Source organism: Cylas formicarius, unplaced genomic scaffold (assembly GCF_029955315.1).
Source record: "Cylas formicarius isolate icCylForm1 unplaced genomic scaffold, icCylForm1.1 PGA_scaffold_6__28_contigs__length_40554024, whole genome shotgun sequence".
Taxonomy (NCBI): Eukaryota; Metazoa; Arthropoda; class Insecta; order Coleoptera; family Brentidae; genus Cylas; species Cylas formicarius.
The window spans coordinates 35,181,894-35,204,409 of NW_026844347.1; the positions used below are offsets into that span (position 1 = coordinate 35,181,894).

General features: G+C 32.7%; 2 protein-coding genes across 3 annotated transcripts in view; both read left to right on the forward strand.

Annotated features, from left to right (window-relative positions):
* Positions 1–22,516, forward strand: part of LOC132703211 (uncharacterized) — a 128,908-nt gene that overhangs the window by 39,568 nt on the left and 66,824 nt on the right. The gene's annotated exons all lie outside the window — the stretch shown is intronic.
* On the forward strand, positions 20–20,850 carry LOC132703505 (uncharacterized). 2 transcript variants are annotated; one of them, XM_060672817.1, is made up of 2 exons: positions 20–280; positions 20,238–20,850. In XM_060672817.1, the coding sequence occupies exons 1-2, from the start codon at positions 233–235 to the stop codon at positions 20,496–20,498; spliced, it is 309 nt and encodes a 102-aa protein (XP_060528800.1). In that variant the 5' UTR covers positions 20–232; the 3' UTR covers positions 20,499–20,850. The 2 variants fall into 2 exon arrangements, with proteins under 2 accessions (XP_060528800.1, XP_060528801.1); XM_060672818.1 differs by lacking the exon at positions 20–280 and adding an exon at positions 15,502–15,706.

Here is a 22,516-nt window from a genome sequence, read left to right on the forward strand (position 1 = left end):
CGTTTCAAGGATGTCTATATATAATAATTTTAACCCGACGTCAGTAATTTTTGCGTTTTCAGTGTGGCGAAAAACGAAATAAAACACGGTTATTTGACAAAAGTGAAACGTGTTTATTATCGACAATATATGTGCCGGTAATAAAAAAGAAATGATATGGTCCGATCGGTTTTGCGAAATAGTTGCGAATGGCGAAGAGTAGAGTAACGTTTTAACGCAATCGGCGAACGCCATGAACAAAAGCATCGAGATTTTGTTGGAAGAGCGGACCGAGCTTGGGGTAAGAATTTCAAATTTAAAACGTCATACGAAACATAGAATAAAAGACCATTGTTAGCGACATGTTTAAATGCAAATTAGTAATGACTTTAGACTGTGTAATTGTATGAAATTAATTTTATTCTCTAACAGTATTTATGATACAGGGTGGTTCGTAATGAATGTTCCAAAACGCAATTCTAATTTAAACTCGTAAAAATATTGATGAGACCAAATATGACTTAGTAAAATGTAGCTCATTTGGGTGGGTGTTAAAGTCAAGTTCTCGAAATTGTTATTTATCTATGGCCCAAACAAATATTGACATGGCAACTGGGAATCGGAAATTTTTCGTCAAGTAAAAATTGTATACTACGTTCATTTCGATAAAACGCACCGTTATATATTTGCATTTTGATACCCCCCACCTCCACAAAAAATATTGATTTTTATGATCGTGTTTGATCGATTCTCCGCCACATCACAAATTTTTATGCAGCAATTGATATGTATCTCACGCATGAGTGACATTTTACCAAGGTACAACATTTGGCTCAATATCATTATTTTCACGACTATAGCTACAAATTATTTTGAAGAATACAATTTGGCCGTTATGGGAAGCAACTGCTTAGAGGAAAAATATATGTAATTCATATATTACATTTACTGAGCGAATTTTATTTTGTTTCTCTATAGTATATGTAGTACCCCTGTTGTCGGTTTTCCACTAAACGGAAAGTGAGGTTTATGTCTTGTTTGTGTTTTATGGAACACAAAAGAACAAAAAGAGAACTGAAACAAACTCTTTTTTCCACCACGTAAGACTACGTTTTTGTTGTTTTGTTTGTTTTGTTTTCGATCCTTTTCCACTGATTGGTGCGATGAAGTATAAAGACTTTTTTTCAATAATCAAGTTTAGAGAAAAATATTTATTCCTAGCTATGGCTGGTTTACACTGCGGTCCATCAATTTTGAGTTTGATTTTGGCAACGCACTTTTTAAAAACATAAAATTTCGAAATTTGGAACTTTATTGTGTTGCGTAGAGAGATTTGTGGCATAAAGAGCGCAGATTAATTGTTAAAAGCGCACAGATAATAAAATCTTATCGTTGAAAGCGTCGATTCAGCAGCCTGCATGTGAAGGGATCATCATTGCAGATTCAAATTACAAGGATCCAGGATCCGGGAACTAGCAATTTTAGGGAAGAATACTAATAGGTTCTGGAAGTTCTTGGCGTTGACATTCTTGAACTTTTCTCGGTGGAATTTGGCAGGATTTGCAGGAAAACTTATACAGAACAAATTATATCGTTAAAATAACAATGATGTACATTAACAATGTCCAGATTTATTGGGATCTGTTGCTTTAATGTAAAACGGCTATGTGCTATTTTCTTTTCTTCCAGCCATTTAAATTTAAATTTTCCACTAGTTCCACTCCTTCGACAAATCACCAACTAAATACGTGAGACGTATTAGACAACGACAATTTATAGATCAGGAAAAAAACAGGTCGCGACAGACATTTCTTTTGTAAAAGGCGCGTACGGTGGCTTTACAATATTTTGTAATTGCTACAAAAAAAACGGGAAATACATATTCTTATGAAAATTAAAAAAAAAATACATAAAAAAAAATCAATGGTTTTTGATTTTTTTTAAATCAAAGTTTGTCCAACACTGGTCCGGACGTAGCTCGATCTAATGGAATCCGTTCGCTAAATCGATGGTCGAAAAATATTGACATTTACCTAGTTTAGTTAGGTAGGAAGGAAGTATTTGTCACTTATAGTCCGACCGTTTAGTTTCCTATAGTCTACTACTAGCCGCCACTATCTTTTACCAGAAGCGTCCAATTTTTTAGAGACTATCCAGATATCCAGATTGGGTTAGACCAAGGTGAAATTGAATCTTGTATAATGCCTTGTTCAAGCATTTTATTAACTTGCGATTTAATTTCAACTTTATGTTTTTGCGGGTATCGGTATGTCTTTGTGAAAATGGGACTATTGTCGGTTACGTTTATTTTATGTCGAATTTGTTTTATAAAAGTTAAAGGAAAGAATTGCACAATAAAATATATCACGACAATTAATGGGCTAATTTTCGAATGGCTTTATGTTCTTGACTTTTAGTAAATTATTATGAAAGTTTCATTGGTTAATATTTAAAATTTCAATAACGCGAGTGTTGGTTATTGTAGTAACTAACCATGTTTATATTTAACTGGAATTTCGACCAGACTCTTGTTTTATCCTAGGTAGAATAATAATAACATAATGTATTTGATGCTTAATGCTCCTTTCAGTTTTATATTAACATCTAATATTGCTTTTAACTGATGCAGTAATGTAAACCTATTATTCCTTCAAACTTATCGCTAAAATCAAAAATCTAGAATTTATGATGTTTTTGAGTTTTTAAAATATTAGAAATGTAATCAAAATTACTTGATTATGATGAGTAATCATATGAACTGTTTCAATCTAAAAGTCTTCACTAAAATTATAGTTTTTGTAAAATTTTTGAACAATTTTTGCAAACAATAAAATTTTTGTATTCCCCTAACAGTTCAGCGTTTATTTCCGGAATAAATAGTTGCGGCAAATTAGCTGCTATATTAATATTTACTATGTTACTTGATTCTGCATGGGATTCAAGATAAAATTTTCATTTCCAGTGAAAGACGAATCTTGAGTTTCTAATATGTGACTATTGTAAGGTTTATTTTTAGTTGGGTGAAGTTCATAGCACTCATATGGTATTTTATCGTAATGCTTTGTATTTAAATAATGTTTGCAATTATATGGATCAGTATTATTTTCACAATAAATATTTTCGGTGGTTGTTTGATTTGGGTTTGCCTCAAAATACTGATCAGAGGAGTTTGGAAGTTCCTGCCGAAGTGTCCATGGGTTCATCTAGACAGCTTTGCCGAGAACAATTTTAATTGGTATTAAAGTTTAAAATAAATTGTTTCATTGTTTAGAAATTGATTAGGGACGAATTTTTTGCGATTAAAATTTAGAAGTTGATTTTTTATGATTTGACGTTGCCTTTGAGAAACGTACGAGTGTTTCTGAAATGGAACATTAATATTTCGTCTTAATGGACAACTCCCATCACGATTATGCCATAAAGGGTCGATTTAATTGACAGTTGGGAACAGTTGGTTTAACAGGAAATTTTCTTTTTCGATAACGGGACCCATTATCACTTCTAAATTCAGGGGATTACGTATCTTAACATTATTTTGAAGTTGGCCAGTTAATCCTCGAATAAAATTTGTTGTTCGTAATTTCGCAAAGTTCTTATACGTTCCAAATTTAATGCAATTAATTTATAAGAAATTAAAGATCGTGCGCCTTTCCATTGTGTCTGTTTCATTTTTTATAGGTGTTAAATCTATTAGACCTTGTACCAAAAAATCCAAATTTCTTTGATCACCAAAACTTAAATGTAATGCGTTTCTTACATCCATCGTTCCAGGTATTTACTTCGTTTATTCTAGAACCTATTAAACTGAATGCCCTACCTGACCAATTATTGAATGTACAATAGCGATAAACATTTTTAATTAAACCTGCACAATTATTTAGAAAGATAGTCAATGTATAACGATTTCCATCATATACTGATATAGTATCAATATAGAATTGATAGTTTACGCCTATGGGGTTGCTTGCGGCAGCGCTTTGGCTATTCATATTAGGAATGTTTTTGATGTGACACCTGTTATCGAGATTGATCAAGTTAAATTTATTTTTCTACTCCCGTCTGTAAAATACCTAATTACACTAGCGTGCGGGAAGCGTCACTTTACCACATCAGTTTCATTTCAAACGGATCGGAGCCACTTCGGACATTTCCGGGATTTTAGCGCACGGGTTTGGGAGCATTCAGATATTTTCGGAGATATTTTTTGACGGCCATGTCAGTGAATGTATTCCTGTTGTATTGCGAAAATGTACCCAAAAAGTATAGAAAAAGTATAGTATGCAACACGTTCGGTAAACTTTTCAGTCACCCATTTATTAAACACTCGCTCCGCTCGCGCCAAATAAACTCGTGAGTCAAATGCCGTTTACCGAACTTGTTGCATATACTATTATATATTATTATAGTGTCATTAATTCCAGAAACGCTTAAAATTTAGTAAAAATGTTACGAGAGCAATATGTACAATAACAACGAAAATAATGAAAATTATAATAATAAATAAATAATGAATATAATAATGAAAAATCATTTACGTTAAAATTAAAATGATCTTCATTCTACCCTCGTGGAAAGTGCGCAGTACTGTGAGGGGGTATTTTGCTCACATCCTCAAATCTGAGGCTCCCACTGCTCTGCAACTGCACAATGTGTGCCCTACCGTTTCCTCAACCTCTGGGTTTTCGGATGAAGATCTTCTAGTCTTCCAAAAAGTACAACCTCTTACACCTTTGGCTAAAACAGTTGGCGAAACAGCTAAACTGAACCATTCGATATCCACATTCAACTCATAAAAATATGCGTATTAATCCTTATTACCCAAAATATTTGCATAAACTTGCCTTTAGATCCCATATTGGACGTCAAAACAAATCTTGTTTTGCCAAAATGTAATATGACAGCCTGATGATGTGTATAATGCTCAAAATATAAAGTGGAATTTTCAAGGAGTATCAGTCTTTTATGAAACTCGCTATACATCCCTAGGAGAATTTTCAGATTTGATCTGCTCATTGCTAGTTTACTGTCACTATACATAAGATTCGCAGCCATCTTTTTAATAATAATATTAAAATTATTTTAATATAATAATATATAAATTAATAATAATATTATCAGCAGAACATAATATTGGAACAACTAATTCAAGAAAGCGGTTTCTTTTTAAATGGTCTTTAAAATTTCAAATGCTCGTAGCTCAGTTAGAGTAGCGTTCCAAGTATATATTAACTTGACCTTTTCAACTTGAAATCATCCCAGCAACACACGGTAAAGCTATGGCAGTTATGTCATGGGACACCTGTGAATGGGTCAACCCGGTAATCGCCGCGAGTATGCTTGTGTTTCTTCTGATATTGCTGGTGCCCCCGCCCTCATCCTTGCTATGAGGTTGGCTATGTTCATTACCATCCAGTCCACTATGTCCTGGTGTCCATATCATTGTTATCCTGTTACGGCACTCTAACATGGATAAGGCCTCTTAGCAGTTTCTTTCAGTCTTAGAGGCGACATGAGGTGTTTCTAGCGCCTTCATCGCCGCCTCACCGTTCGAAAACATGTTAATATTCTTTTCCGCATAGCCTCCTACTCAATTGCGTGCTCTTCCGCTATCCCCCTCATGCGTTTGGAGCCGCCAGTGTACCATGATGTCAGCCTTAGACTGAACTCAATCATCCCTCCTGGTTAGTTCATTTCATAGGGGAGGGAGGTCTATCAATGTCTTTGGCATCATTATTGACGGCATCCCCAAAATGTTGTGGTCTAATACCGTATCCAGCAAATGGGTCCACACATGCCTGCGGTTTCACCCACATAGAAATTGAAATTTAAGACTTTGGATAAGGTGACATGTATACAAGGAGTCTCCAAGTCCGTAAATACAGGGCTTCAGGAACCCGTGCATGTTGGGACAGATTTTTTGTGAAGGTGGGTATATTAAAAAGAAAATATATTTTATAGAAAAAAAATCACTCTTTCATCATATTTAAAAAAAAACAACGGAATGGTACTAACAAAAAAAGTGGCGACATTATATAGCGATATTATAGAGTGTAACTAACGCCATCTACATATTGTCTACATATATGTCGATTTACACGCGACTTCTGAAAAATTTAACGACTTCTTTGCGAATTCCGTTAGAGAAGTAATAAATAATATAAAAACAACACAAACAACTAATAAAAAATCGTAAAGTCGAAGTCTATTCTTAACACCTTTCACGGGTGTTGAACTTCGATGCATTATTTCGTCAGTTACAAAAAAAGGTTCAGCTGGGTACGATGAAATACCCTGTGAACGTAACGGTATTTGTTTGAAGGGGACATGGACTGAGATGATGTTGTTTTCGCTTAGGGATTTGAACGAGAGCTTATTGGTTAGAATGCAGGATAAATCGATTAATCAGACTAACGTTGTTAAGTATTTGGGTTGGTTCATAGATAGTAATTTGTGCTGGACAGGCCAAATTGACCACGTATTAAACAAAATGGCTATGCATACTTTTGTTATTTGGCGAAAAACGTATTGTTCGAACAAGTCATAAGTTAGCCAAAGTAGCTAACAGCCCTATGATTTTACCAATAAAACTATATAATAAGTTGCCTGTCCATTTATTTAAGCAAAAATTAAAGCTTTGAATAAAAACGTTTTTTATTCTATCGAAGAACACTTTGATTGTAGTAACGCCGATCTCTCAGTGTGATATACTTTGTGTGTTTGTACGTATCTGTTTTTAAAGTTTGTATTTTAGTGTTCTAATGTTTTTTTTTTTTTACTTGTTGACATCATCCAATACTTTTGTTAAAAGTCAATGGAAATAAACATTATGATTATTATTATTATTATTATTATATTTCGCAAAAAATAGGATGCATTCTATGCATGCCTTCTAATCTAAGTTGTAGTGCCGATATGTGAGAAACAGATTGAGCTACATAGAATTGTAAAGTAAACTTTAACATCCTGAGTGACATTTTACTAAAGAATATTTATTTATCTCAATACAAAATATACCAAATTTTAAAAAATTATATTTTGCTAATTTATTACTACTCTGCTAACTCAGCAAGCTTTAAATTTACTATAGCATGTAATTTAGTAGACCTTGCACACAGAATATATTTTCCTCGCAGTTTTATACAATTTTAATTATTCGCAGTCGTTGTCACAAAGCTACGTCAAATTTTGACTTGAATTTTTTATGATATGAAAGCATCAAAATCTACCGAAGTGCCAAGTTTTGCGGTTAATGTACGCGTTTACATCGTGGCTGAAAAGATTTTTATTTAGGCCAAACGTCTGCAATAAGGTAACTATTCCAAACTATAAAATACTAAATTATAAAACCATTCATCAAGTATTCGTAATTTGTTACTGAAAAGCAAATAATGACAACACCAACCAAAAGTCCTTACGAGTTGTGCGGATTTGTATGAGAGAGAAATATGTTTCAGAAAAGTTTATAACATTTACTTTTGAAATACCCTGTAGAATTTGCAACGAATATCAGACTTCTTAGGCCTAAAATCAATATTTTTCACATTATTTAAAACAGCTTAAAAATTAATGCAAATTGCACTCTTTATACAGGATGTTATTGAAATCAAATAGTGACAGCGATAAACCGACATTTGGTTGGCCATGTTGCAAGATTGCCAAATCGTGCAGCCTCGCGATTAATGAACTCAAATAATAAGAAAACTGGCTCAGCTGACATATTATTTTGTCTACTAACTCTGCAAAGGGTTACCGATTAATGTTTTTGGTATTAGACAAAATAGCTAATACTAGTAAATATTAAACAAAAATCATACCCCAAAAATAAATTGTTTGCTTTTGGTTAATCGCGTTAACAAAATTACTACTAAATACTACTAAATAATACGTCCAAATATGATCAAGCGGTCTTATTACTTTGTCTGCTAACACAAGAAACAATTCCCCATTAATTTTTGGTACAAACCGAACATTGCCAATATCATAAGTTCAAACCGCAAAAAAAATACTCTAGTCCACTATTAAGCAACAAATTTAAACTCGTTTTAATCACATTCATTATTTAGTCATTCCCCAGTCATATCGACTAACATCTCCAGTTAAATATTTTTTCTACTTCCGTCTGTAAAATACCTAATTACGCACCGATCTGACGGGAAGCGTCGCTTTACCACGTCAGTTTCGTTTCCCACGAATCCGAGCCATTTCGGACATTTCCGGGATTTTACCGCACGGGTTTGGGAGCAATCGGATGTTGTCGGAGATATTTACCCAAAAACTAACGGTCGTAGAAAAAGTATAGTACGCAACACGTTCGGTAAACTTTTTAACTCACTCGTTTATTAAAACTCGTGAGTCAAATGCCGTTTACAGCACTTGTTGCATAATATACTATGGCAGTGTTATTCTTTACCACAGAGCTACAAATATTTCCAATTCTTTACAACCTTACAAATTGGTAATCCCAAATTCTGACTCTCAAACTCACAAACACTTTTACTGTTGCATATCCGCAAACAAAAACTGTCACAAATTATTATTTACAACCAAAAAAATAACTTAAATAGGCATCTAAACAAGTATTTATCGGGTCGTGTCCACACGGAAATTTGCGTAAGCTTACTGCAAAATGGCTAAATGGCATTGGTTTTTAAAACTCTCGACTCTGTTTTAACTTTACTTATTCGCCATTTAGAACGTAGATGGTGCGTCAGATATCGCTAAACTGTACTTCTTGACGGGCATCTTAACGGGAGCTTTAAACCTAATTACCTTTTGAACTAAAATGTAATTTTTAATTAATTTTATTTTAAATTTTTAAATAAGTAATCAAAGAACATTTAATTTTATTCGTTGGACAGATTTAAACTAACCAAAACTAACTGCTCCAAGAAGAGTCTACAAAAGTAAATGTGTATGTGTCAGCGAATGTATTAGTCTTGTTTTGCAAAAATATACCCAAAAACTAATGATTGTAGAAAAAGTATAGTATGCAAACCGTTTGGTAACCTTTTAAAGTCTTAGTTATTAAACACTTGCTCCGCTGGTGCCAAATAAACTCTTGACTCCAATGCCGTTTACCGCACTTGTTGCACAATATACTGTTACAGTTTCTTATTCTTGTAATTTAGTCTATCTCATTCTCTTATTTGACACTTTTGTTGCTATCTAATAAACTATCACTGTTCATTTGTTAGCAAATTACATCAGGTGCTGCGAAAATATCTACCAGCAACATACAATTTCGGCGAACGCGGTCGTAAATTAACTATCGCCCGAAATTCTTCTATCAAACAATCCGCTGTTGTTAGCATTTTTGAATTCTGCATGTTCAAAAGGGTCAGTTTTTGAATTTTATCTTCCAGTTTTGGAAGTTAGAATTTATAATGTCAATTATGTCAATGTCAATATCAATTTATAATATCGATTATGTCTCAGGTAAAATTGATATTTTTTCGGGAGTCCCTCAAGGTTCTCACACTGGACCCACCTTTTTAACTTGTTTATAAATGATATTGTTAGTGTAGTTTCGGAATCGCAGTGTCTTTTATTTGCGGATGATTTGAAGATATTCAGGAGGGTTGGATCAGGCAAGGATGCTCTGCAGAGAGACGTGGATAGTATTTGCATGTGGTTCAGTGTAAAGAAATGCTGTAGTATTAGCTTCACTCGTTCGTTGAGTATGGTTAACAACCAGTATAGCATTGATGGAATCGTGATCGAGGCCGTTACTAGTATTAAAGACTTGGGTGTTTGCTTCGATTCTAAACTAAATTTGGTGACACATTTTGCTGAAGTAGTAAACAGGTCAATGCGAGTCCTTGGGTTTGTTGTACGCAATACTGGCCAACTTATTCCACATTGTCTTTTAAACTCCTTTACATCTCTTTGGTTCGCTCTATACTTGAGCATGCATCTGTGGTATGGTCTCCATATTATGCCTGCCATATAGATAACATCGAAGTCGTTCAGAAAGCATTTTTAAGATCTTTGGCTTCAAAGGCGCATATTAATATCTATAATGGGTATCAGATCAACTACAGTATTATAGCTAAGGCCTTCAATATTGATAATCTTCAAGCTAGAAGATCTCAGAGTGATTTAGTTTTTCTCTTTAAGATTCTGAATGGTTGGTATTATTGTCCAACTCTTACCATCGCGCAAATTATGGAGTTTATTCACCCCTCACTAGAATGCTGAAAGCGTGCAACTGTTTAAAGCTTGATCCTTTTGTCGGCAGCCTCCGCTCATTTCGTTATGATGTGTTGCGTTTGAGTGCTGCCAGTTAATTCTGTTTATCGTTATTGTTACATTTTGTTCTAGTTTCTAGTTGTTATATTGCTGTGTTTCTCTCTGTACCTTTAATATGAATGTAAAAATTTTGTAAAATGGTTAAACCGTTAATATGTAAATAAATAAATAAATAAATAATATAACGATTTATCAATAACATGTATAATTAATACGCCTATTTGAATATAATTTATCATTATTATAATAACAAAATCAAATATACTCAGTACATCTCGGATCAACAAACGCCGCAGGCCAATAATAACAAACCGACAAAGTGAAAGTTACCTCGTTGCAATCATCAACCGCGACTAGAGAACTTACTTAATGATTAAATAATATAGTGGCATCGAGAGATTGGTGCGTGGACGTTGCATGAGAGGTGATATTTTTACATTTCGCTGTTGTGTGATGTAGTTTTGAACGCTGGTGATAATGTGAGTATACGTGTAGTTTACTACCTTTTTAATACAAGAACTTTGGGCTCTTATTAATGGAAGAATCTATCTACCTTGTCCTGTCAAATTTTGAAAATATGGAATACGTCTACTTGCGGAAGTAAATATGAAACTTTAGTCGGCAGAGATTTTTAAAGTAATGTTTCTTAGAATTTGTGTGTAGGTTTGTGATATATGTGGCAACCCCGCACTTGCCAATACATTTATAAAATGTAGTTACTTACATATGCTCGTATACTTAATTGGCGAAATAGAACACTCAGCATGAACTTCCCATCAAAATTAAATTAATTTTTTCAAAGTTGCTCCCGCCCAAATGTAAAAAACACTATTCTATTGAGACTAAGGAAGTTATAAACAATGTTTATTTGCCTCTCATTGAACGTGGTGCCAGCAAGCAAGCATCTTTAGAAGAAACAGCCACATTGACGAAAATTCCAATATCAACTGTATGGAAAATTGTGAATAATCCCATTTCAGCGAGGAAAAAAGAAGCGATGTTGACATTTTCTCGAGTGTAGATGAAAGTGATCATGATATAATACGGCGTAAAATTTACCAGTTATACGAGGAACAAAACGTGCCTACATTAGATATCTTAGTTAGGAGGTTTCGAAAAGATGAAACCGGTATTAAATGTGGCAGAACTACCTTATGGAAGTGTATTCAACACATGGGTTTTAGATTTAAAAAATTGACAAAAGGCAAGGTTTAATGGAATCTTTTAGAATTCGGAAATGGCGACTGGAATATCTAAAAAAAAAAATAGGAAATCTGGTTCGACGCTTATGATACCACGGAAAAGGGTTGGGTTGACTCAACTCATAAGTGTAAAACAAACGCGCCATAAAAAAGAGGTAAAAGAATAACTATTTTGCATGCTGATGGTTGGATTCCAAATGGACTTTCTCTGTCTGCGAAAAATATTAAAGATTCTTCTCTGGATTACCCTGAAGACACCACCGCTGATTTATTTGAAAGTTGGTTTAAAAACAAACTAGGTCCAAACATTCCTCCTAATAGCGTCATTGTAAAAGACAATGCAAGTTATCACAGTAGACAGTTGACCCCTTCCTCATGCGACACACAAGCAACAATCCAAAACTACATGTATAATAACGACATTTATTTTCACGAAGATTATACCAAAAAGCAATTAATTGAGCTTCTACAAAGCTTGAACCTACAAAAGGAATACGTCTGTGATAATTATGCAAAAAATCTAGGGCATACAGTTTGAAGGCTTCCACCTATATATTTAATCACATTGAACATGTTTGGCACCAACTGAAATCTGCCATTCGTCGTAACAATGTTTTTCCCCAAGTTAAATCCGCAAATTCTGTTTAACATATAGAAAAGGCCAATCGTATATCCATATTACAAATAATATAGAACAAATAATAATTAGAACAGGCGATGATACCGATAATGATACTGATATGTTATGTGGATAATTTTAAGTAATTTAAGTAGGTAATAAAAATAATTTGTAATTTTATTTTAGATTTAAACATAAATAAATAAATGTTGTTTAGTATCTTTCCTAACAAAACCCCAAATAATTAAATTCTAAGCAAAGTACAGACCTGTTCGGCCATATTTCATTCTTAAAGCTTGCCCGGGTCTTTCCTTAATTCGTATCAGTTAGTAACTTTCTTATACCTATGAACAGACTTTACCTTAGAAATCATCAACCCTCACTTGCCTCCTTGAATGATGTACAAAACATTTTCAGGAAAATATGGACGAATATCGATCAATCAGATGATTATGATATTGTTTGTAGTAAAGTGTAATTGTTGCTTTTGGCACTAAATCCTGAATTTCGTTTAATAAGTGAGATAAAGACGTGGATAAAAAAAAACAAAATGCTGAAAAAAGATTGCATTGCCTTCGACAGACACCTAATAGCGTTGACGGGAATTTCAACAGAATGAGACAAACATTGAGTATAAAACTGTTTTTTCTTAAAAATGTTTCCCATAGCATTCCCGCAGATTTAAGCAACAGAGTTTAAAAAAATATATGTATATCCAAATAGAGTGGGAAGTTCGCGAGAAAATTAAATTTGGATTGAGGCAAATTTTAGTATTGTGGTAATTTTAATGCTTTAATTCAATCAAAAAACACCAAAGGTAAATATAAAGTTCTTTATGCGTTCTTGAAATTTAATTAATTTGTATGAGCTGTGCAGCAATTTTAAAGGTAATAAAGATATCTAATGAATTAAATCAGCCTCTAGTATTGTGTAACATTAGAGCCACTATTTAAAATAAGACTGAAACAAAGTTAAGCCCACCCCTTGAAGTGTTTATTATACGTTTTTAGACCCAAGCAAATGTTTTTAAATAATTGTAACCAATACATGTATCTAGGACAACCTCTTTGTTATTTTGCTAACAGAATAAACGGTACCTATCTTGAATAATTATGCAGAGGGAACCCAAAATACTAACTGCAATTTCTTCGGCAGTTTATCGTCAGCATTACCCGCCGGCACTTCGACTTGACAAATCGAGTAACAACCATACAACGGTAAGAACAAACACGGCGCATTCATGTAGCAGCTAATTCATTGTTGAAGTTTTGTAATTTTATGCTGCAACACAGAAAACTCATTATGAAATTTGCGGCTTTTAACAAAAGCCGGGTACAGGTGCAATAATCGTTGCAATATACATATCGCATCAGAATTAACGCCCCAATAAAATTTGGGTCAATTTCAAAGTTAATTGTCTCTCACACTGCTGCTGCGATTTAAATATATATTAAATTGTAGGTTAAGTCTTCAGACACGATGTTATGAAAAACATTTTCCGTCAACACTATTAGGTGTCTTAAGTCGGGTAGCCGTAGCTCACTTACTAAATGAGATGCGGAATTTAGTTTCTAACATGACAATTAAGTTCATTACAAAAAAAAGTTAAAACATAATCATAACATTAAACAAAGAAAGAGTCATTATCGGGTGTTTTCTCCCTTACTCCTTATAACCGATTAACATAGACGACTCGCACTTCGACCCTGACGTTTAATTTGTGATTGATCCATATTAGTCCATATTTCTCTGATGTTTTCTACATCATCCGAGAAGGCAGGTGGCGGTTAATAATCTTTAAGCTACCTGCATACTCTGCATACCTGCCCAGTTGATCTCACAAATGTTCTATTGGGTTAAAGTCTGGACCGCGTGAGGGCCAGTTCAAGGTCTCAATATTTATCTCATTATTCTTGGAATGCATGGTCTGGAATAATAAGAGAGATAAAGACGTGAATAAAAAAAACAAGATTCTAAGAAAAGGTGGAGCTATGTCGGGAATTCTCACAGAATGTGACAAACATTGAGAATAAAACTGTTTTCTTCTAAAACTTGAATTTCTGAAGATTTAAGCTACGACTAAAAAATAGATAGATATTTTTTGGATTGGATTGGATTTGGATATATGTCAATCAGGAGTTCGTTCGAAGTTTATTTGACACTTGTAACTTTTTTATAACACAATTTGACTTGAAATTACTCGTTCCACACCAGTAATTACGGAAAAATCTCTTCGTATGCAAACACATTCGGTGACGCAAAGTTGCCTTCTGCAAGTCTAGTCAAAATATATTCTTACTGCGATTCGAAAACATATTCGCGAATTCATTCTCCGTTGGTGGCGCTGTTAACGGTAAACAAACGCGACCGTCTGGAAATATTGCATAATGTTGAAACTTTGACCAGCTCATTCTAATTGAACATATGAAAACAATGGCGCCAATCCGAATTTTATGTCTGAAGGAGCTTAATATTTTTTCCGGCACGGGTCTCATTACATAGGTCTGCTGAAACAGTGCCATCTTAACATTTGTCAGCCTATTAGTAAATAACACGGGCATTTGTATTTTTAACAAATCACGAGATGAAGGTTGGGCTACTCTTAGTTAGATTTGAGTTTTTGATACCGAGTCACAAATAAGTTTTTAGTTATTAGTTGTTAAAAAAAAAAAAAAAAAACATATGCTTTGCATTTGGATTACCTCTTATATATTATATATTTTTGAAAAGCTCATAACAAGCCCAATCAAATTAGTACAAAACATACAGGGCGTTTTATTTTAAAAAACACAAGTTTAGTTTGTACATCGAAGTTTATGAGTTTCAGAAGGTAACCAAACTAAAGAGGGTGTCTAAAAATGCAAAATCACCTCCGATAGCTATAGTATTTCTTTTTGAGCATGAAAAAGTAGCCTTATTAATTATTAACGCCGAAAAAGCATAAAAAATGGGACACACTGTACAATGTTTTCAGCTTTAACATAAGATCGTTAAATGAATATCTTTTTAAAAGGAAAATAGGAATAGCCATTCGGACACTGTTTTTATTCTTATAGTTGAATTTAAAGTCTAACACATAGACTGAGCTTATCATACTTTAATAATTTAATAACTTAATATATCCACAGCTCAGATTTGTTTCTATTTTCTTATTATTTGTTTGTATTCTTTTTCCGATGTATTTGTTATTCGTTGATTTCTGTTTTTTTTTTATTTATGGACAGCTTGAGCTTTTATGTAGTTACGTATTTATTATTAATGTAGATAATTTTCCGACTATATACAATTACGTTTTCGAAAAACGCAATGGTCAAAGCAGAAATAAACAAAAAGTCGCGCGGATGAGTAATTGAACAATAGGTAATATGCAACGATGATTATTATTCCTCGATTTATGCAAACATTGCTTTACGGTTTACCTAGACCTATGACAGATAAGCAGAAGTTGTCCGCAGACCGCTGAGAACGCGACGATAAACATTTTCGTTATCGACAATCGAGTGGTTTACAGATGCGACCGCGGGTTGTTTTGATCAGTACGTCCAGCCGAATCAGTACCCCGGGAAAGTGTTAAAATGTGTACGTGATTTAAATTTTACGCTACATTTAACCCACGGATAGAGGACGTGTGGAAAACATGGAGCGAATAATCGATCACGTACGTTTTTCACCATCGTTTTAATTTTGAATTTGCTTTGCTGGATATAAAACTTTCTGTTTTCCAGGACCAAATATACACTCTGTCAAAATATCAAAATATTAGCGTATAGTGTGTCTCAAATTATATCGTCTTCCCCCAAAATATACTCAGTAAATCCAGCAACCAATACTTTTTACCATGCGTTTCGAGAAAGGTTCTTACGAATATATTACTAATTTTTCCGTTATATCGTGTCGAAATTACATTAGATTCAAAACAAATTGTGCAAACAAGTGTATGAATGTTTATTGAGTAGAGGATTCATCAAACAAGAAGTTTAAAAGGAAAAACGTAGTGATTTTCAATCCCACCGTCTGGACAATAGTGAACAAAATATGACAGACGGACGGAAAATATATTGCCTTTATCAAAACCAGATTGTTTCTACTTTGGATAAACTGAATACGAAGTTAGAAGAAATTTAAAAAACAATTATTAGCCGTGGCATTAAGTTTTTTGTACCAGGGCATTTAAATACCGCAAAGTAGACAAAAAACAAGTGGTAATAAAATCTGACACATTGCGCAATTGGAGAATTAATTATCCTCATGAAATTATAGATCCAAAAACCAAATCCAAATGTACCTAGATGAAACTTGTTTTGATCCACATGATACAGTATCCAAAGGATGGATTGATTCCATTAAGAACTGTCAGACAAAAGCACTTTCAAATAAAGGAAAATCATAATCATAATTCACGCTAGGTCAGAAGAGAAATTTATTCCAAACTGGGTGTTGTCTGCGAAGTACTCTAGTTTAAACTATCATCGAAATACAAATGCAGAACTTGTAAATTGTATTAAATGTAATTAATAATAAAGCAGTTGAGAACTGATAAAATGCGGTATTGCACTTTTTTTAAATAGCTTAATAGTCGGTTCTTGATGTTCTGTCTCTGTCAGGTGTTTTATTTTACTTCGATAATTGACGTCAAAAGTCAAGATGATATAGTTTGAGACATAATGTAAAAAATCCCTAGCACTTTTCAGTAGTATTAGTAGTATTTCTTGACACTCGATGATGATAAAAGAAGCCGAGATTGGGATTTATGACCCGCTACCGTTTCTACTACGAATTTTTATGTATTACAAGTTTCAAGTTCTAATTTTGCTTAATAATTTCCGAATCTACTGAAAAAGAAAGTTCCTATGCGCGGACGATTGTAAATCTATGCGGTAATTTTTTTTTAACCGGGTCGTCCATACATACATCTATAGAGAATTTCAAAATGTCCGCATTCCAAGACAATTTTTATCATTCAATTTACATAAAATTTAAATTTGCCAGTGCTTGAAATGCGATAAAAAATCATACCGGCCCGCTTTCCCCAAAATGGCACTGACAACTTATCTAAAAATAGCATTTTAATGATTAAAAAAAAGGTTAAAGATTTACTTTATTTCAGAATCACGTTGGGGTTCCTGAAGGTATCTTATTAAATCCTCTTTTGTTCGTTGTATTTTTTAATGATATTTTCTCACTTTTGCTGCCATCACTTGTCGCCGACTATGCCTTTTCTGCTTTTGATAGCAACAATTTTTAAGTATTATGTTCGTTATTTTTCTTGTCGTTAATTGTATCGACTCTCTCAAATATTTTTGTTTTTAATTGCATATTGAATGTTTAAACTTACAGGACAAAAATAAAATTCTGTCCTTTTAGAACAATACCTTACTATCTCGTTTTGATAATAGCACCGAATGATTTTAAATGTATTTTATTCTATATTCTAAAATTTTTTGTTCTAATGAACCATCCAGTTTTGTTAAATAATATTTTTATAACCTTCTAAAAAATATTCCATGTTTTAGTTAGACCGTTAATTGAAAAATGGGCCTGAATTTGTTTTTATAATCGAATTCGTTAAATAAATGGTGAACACTATAAATGTTAAAAAAATATCAATCAATCATAGAGTTTGAGCGTTATAATAAGCACAAACAAGCCTTTTAAAATGTAACATTAATAAAATACGGCGACCAATTTTAAGAAAAAAGTGTAGAAAATAATTATGTACATACATTTTAGGTAAGCATAATTATTTAGAGGGTTACTAAAAAGTTTTGGTATTGCACGTGCATGTTGTTCCGGTTTCGACGAACAAAATGCGGCAATATAACGAACTAGATAGATATTTCAAAATTAAAGCCCCGCTAAAATTCGAATGTTCGTTTTCTCGCGAAGTGCTGACTCGATTTTTTTATGGAGTTGAATATGTGAATTTTTTTGTAGTTTAAATCTTCAGAAACGATGTTATAAAAAACATTTTTATTTAAATTTAAGTTTTAGGCATGTTCAAAGCAAAACCAGTTTTTTACTCATAACCGATTGACATTCAGGAGTCGCACTTTGAACCAGACGTTTAATTTGTTCTACATCTTCCAAGGGTGCGGATTGATGATCTCTAAGCTGCCTTACCCCAGAGATACAAAGGCCCTTTTGCCCATGCCGTTAATACAAGAACTTATATAATATATATAAAATAGAAACATTTTTTTAACCAATGACCTTACGGCATTCATTAACCAAGATGCCCGGTGACAAATCATCAATAAGTTTGAATGCGGCATTTTTACCCCAATATTTTCTCAATATATGCCTGGATTTCGTTAAACAGGTTAGAATGTGCGGAAAATCAGTAATTTCTCTACTAAAATAACAGTGTCTCCTGCGGCGCATCAATTTTTACCGTGGTGTTCTATTGGGTTGAGGTCTTTTATGCTCTTCGTACTATTTGTGATATTTTTGCTTTTCATTTAATAATATAATATATAATAATATAATAATAATATAATAATATATAATAAATAATATAATCGTTTCTGAAAATTTAAGCTACAATATAAAAAAATATTTATCCAAATCGAATCAGCGAAAAATAAACTTTGATCAACATTTTGGTGGTGTGTTAATATTGATGAGAAATTTATATGAGAAATACTTTTTAAATTGTTGCCTGCATATATAAAATTGAGTATTGTCAACAATCAGGTTTTACTGCTTCTTGTGATAGTGAAATAGTAATTTCATGCCATTTCTGAAAACAAAAAAAATCTTCAAATTGGGACAGTTAACAATAAATGGAATAAATTAAAAGCAAACCAACTAATCAAAACTTTCAACTAAATAGAATATCAAATTTTAGGCACCTTTAACAATAAATAATTTTTATTTCAAGTACTTTCTTAACACGTGATCGTATTACGTCAGTCAGTCATTAATAAAGATAATTCGAATCAAATTTCCTTTTGAAGTGATTCGATATTACTCCCACGCATTTAAAATAAAAATGCAAATATTGCGACACTACAGAGTGTCTGCCCAAATAGCAATTGAAACTTTACGATCACATTCGACATCAAGCGTAGTCATAGGATATGTAACTTTCTTTATAATTTCAATCTTTTCCAATTTCTTGTTGAATTCAAAAAATTTGACAATGCTCATAAAATAACATACGAAAGTAAGAGAAACTTCGACAGAGCGTATGCGTTTGGTTTGAAAAATTGCATGACGTATTATTTTATATTTAAATCAATGCGAAACGTATCGATCCAAATTACAAAACAGCTTTTTGTTGTTAACTTAGTGATCGATAGGAATATCTTCAACAATTATTATATTTATCAATAGCAAACACAGTCAGCATCAGCACTCATATTTCTTTACACCTTTTTACATCAGCGTTATTTAACTTAGTGTAAAGTTTAACTGGATTGTGAAAACTTTTGTTTTTCCGAAAATCTATCGAGAACGATTATGGTCTACTATAAAAAAAATAAAATTTTGTTATTGTGACCGTATCTAATAATAAAAATATTCAATATGGCTCCCATAAGAAAATTTAATTTAATATATTTAGACCTACAAATAAAATAATTCTGTTTTATGCCATTTTGGGGACAGATTTAAGTTTCTCATAAAATTCTTTCATCCTTTCAATCGACCCTGTATTTCCTATGGTTTCTGACATCCCCCTGCTATACCATCCTTATTTTGATCACACTGCATAAACTAAAATTGTTTTTTTTTAATGGATCGGCCTGTATGTTTTTTAATAATTTTATTAAGCTTGGTTGGTATAAGCTTCTCATAAGCCCATTTCAAAAAGAAAGCACGTATTTTTAATCCTATTCATTTTTGATAATTTTCAAAAAAAAAGGTAACCGAACGGTACCAACAAAAAAGTTGTGAAACAAATAGCGAGATTATAACAGCCTCGTTTAATGTAGATATTTCATAAACCGCTTGGGCTATAGAGAAATAACAATTTCAAAAACTGAACTTTAACAACACTCTGTATCTTAGTCATCAGAAACATTTAATCTAGGATTGCTTTTGGTGCCTTCATTATGGACCACCAATAGTGTCCCTAACCTGTTATAACGTGTTGACGGAAGAATATTAGGATCTGTAATCAAATGAAATTATATTTGTCTAATTTTTAAAAATGCAAATAATCTTGATCTACTACGTTGAAATTCCAGATGGAAAACAAAGCCTTCAAAGGTTCGGAAGCCGGCACCGAACTGAACAGCGTCGTAACCAATGGAGACTTGACCACGAAAGCAACCACCACGTGTACCCCCGAAGTCTGTCGAAGCGCGAGGCAACGGTTCCAACCTCCCGACTTAGCCAACAACAGCCCATGGCACAAAAAGAAGACGTACTTTTTTGTGGGCACTATAGTGCTCCTCATTATTTGGATCGCCGTGTATACGATCGTGAGCGAACTCAAATTGGTGTGATAGCGATAATTCGGACAACCGGTATAAAGTTTCGAGACAACGTCTTGGTGCGTGACAGAGCCACGCCGTGTGGTGCGGGATAAGGTGACACTTGCGATTGCAAAATGGGGTTATGTTCCTACAGACGTTTTTATAATTTTTGTATTGAAACGCCTTAAATCTTAGCCGAAATATATACTCATCCACGTACCGTCAAAATTTTGTATTTTCATCCAAATGGTGGGTGAACTCCAGTGCCAAAATGGCTATGTTTTATCAACTCGTGTTATTATCTGTCTGTTAAATGTTATATTATATTTATTTACACAAAAACGTCATTTGATGTACATGAGATAGTTCTTTTATTTTATAATTTTGTTTTATTTAACCTGCATCTAACTCCCGACCTCTCTTTCCCTTTAATTAATTATAACAGTTTCATGTTATCTTCTAATAGAAAATATAAATGAAACTTTCTTTTATGAACCCCTCCGAAACCTGTAAAAAATTATCAAAAACACTTTTAAAATATTATATTGTTGTATATACAGGATGTTTTTATTTTCGCGGGCAATTTTGTTGTTTTAAAACACCCTCTATGTGAAGGCAAAAGTGACGTTTGTAAGTCCTCAATATATCTATCGAATTTTCCGACGAAAAGCTACGTTACATATCAAATCAATAAATACAGGGTGGCCAAAAACTAAGACTAAAAATTTCATTGAAAAAAATCGTTAAGTCAATGTTTATAATTTTATCATTTATAGAAAAGGTGACTGACTATAAGGTTTAATATTTAAAAAGTTTGTAGATTTCAAAATATTATCAATAAAACAATCGAACACTACAGAAATTGCATCTACTATTTACTGTCGTTTGACAAAAACATTTAGACATTTGCTGAAAAATATCCAAATGGACAAAAATCCTTCAAAAAACTGTATACGAGTAATAGAAAAATTTTGATAATCTACTAGGGAACAAACAAACCTTATTATAAAAAATCTCATTTTTATATTATTGTTTATCTGAATGTTGCAATTAATAAATTATATTTTGAATTTGTTTTACTTATTGTTAGTATTTTTTATACTATTTAGTTTTTTTTCAATAGGTTTATAAACTTAAGATATTTTGTTGCATTAAAATAACCATAACAATCAAAAATAGCTAAGGTAGGTGGCATAAAACAGTCAAACATTAATTTCCGAACAGCAAAGCGAAACATTGACGTTGCTGTTGTGCTCGATTGTTTTTTTTTTGTTTCGTTATTATAGCATTTTTACAAAGAATAAATACCTTTATTGCTATTATTTTGGAAATCTCCAACTTTTTCAAAGAGGCAACCTTATACAAAGTCACCCTTTTCTAAAAGCGAAATACGATAAAATTATAAGATTAAAAAAAAAAAGGATTTTTACATTTAAATTTTTTGTTACTTTTAGTTGATCATCAATGTCAAATGTATAACAAAGACTTGCAGTAGGAGAAATCAATAGATATATTTAGACTCACGTCACTTTTGATAGAAAATTCGAAATATGTCAAGATCGGATATTACATATGAATTATGTCTAGAATTTAAAAAAGTAATGATCTGCAGGGTGTTCTATTTAAAATGAAAAAGTTGTTAGTTGTCCACGAGAACACAAACACACTGTATATATAACAATGGAATATTTAAAAAGTATAAATGATTTCAAACTATTTTTTTCTGTAATTGTTTACAGATTTTGAGATAGGTATCATCCTATACTAAACGAAATCGTATTTGTATTAGTATTTACTGTGTAAGTCATCCAGAACCCTATGCTCTTCTTTGGGACAATTGTTTTCACCTAGACCAATTTTTGTTCCTTTATAAGGATGAATACAAACTCCCATAGTAACTTCCTCGAAACTTAATGTAAAAGAAAAACAATCAATAACTAACCATTTTATTAATAAATATATTTTTACATGTAAAAATATAATAAATTATACACAAAGAGTATTACTTAGGTTAGATCGGAACTAACACAGTGAACTGAGCTCTTAAG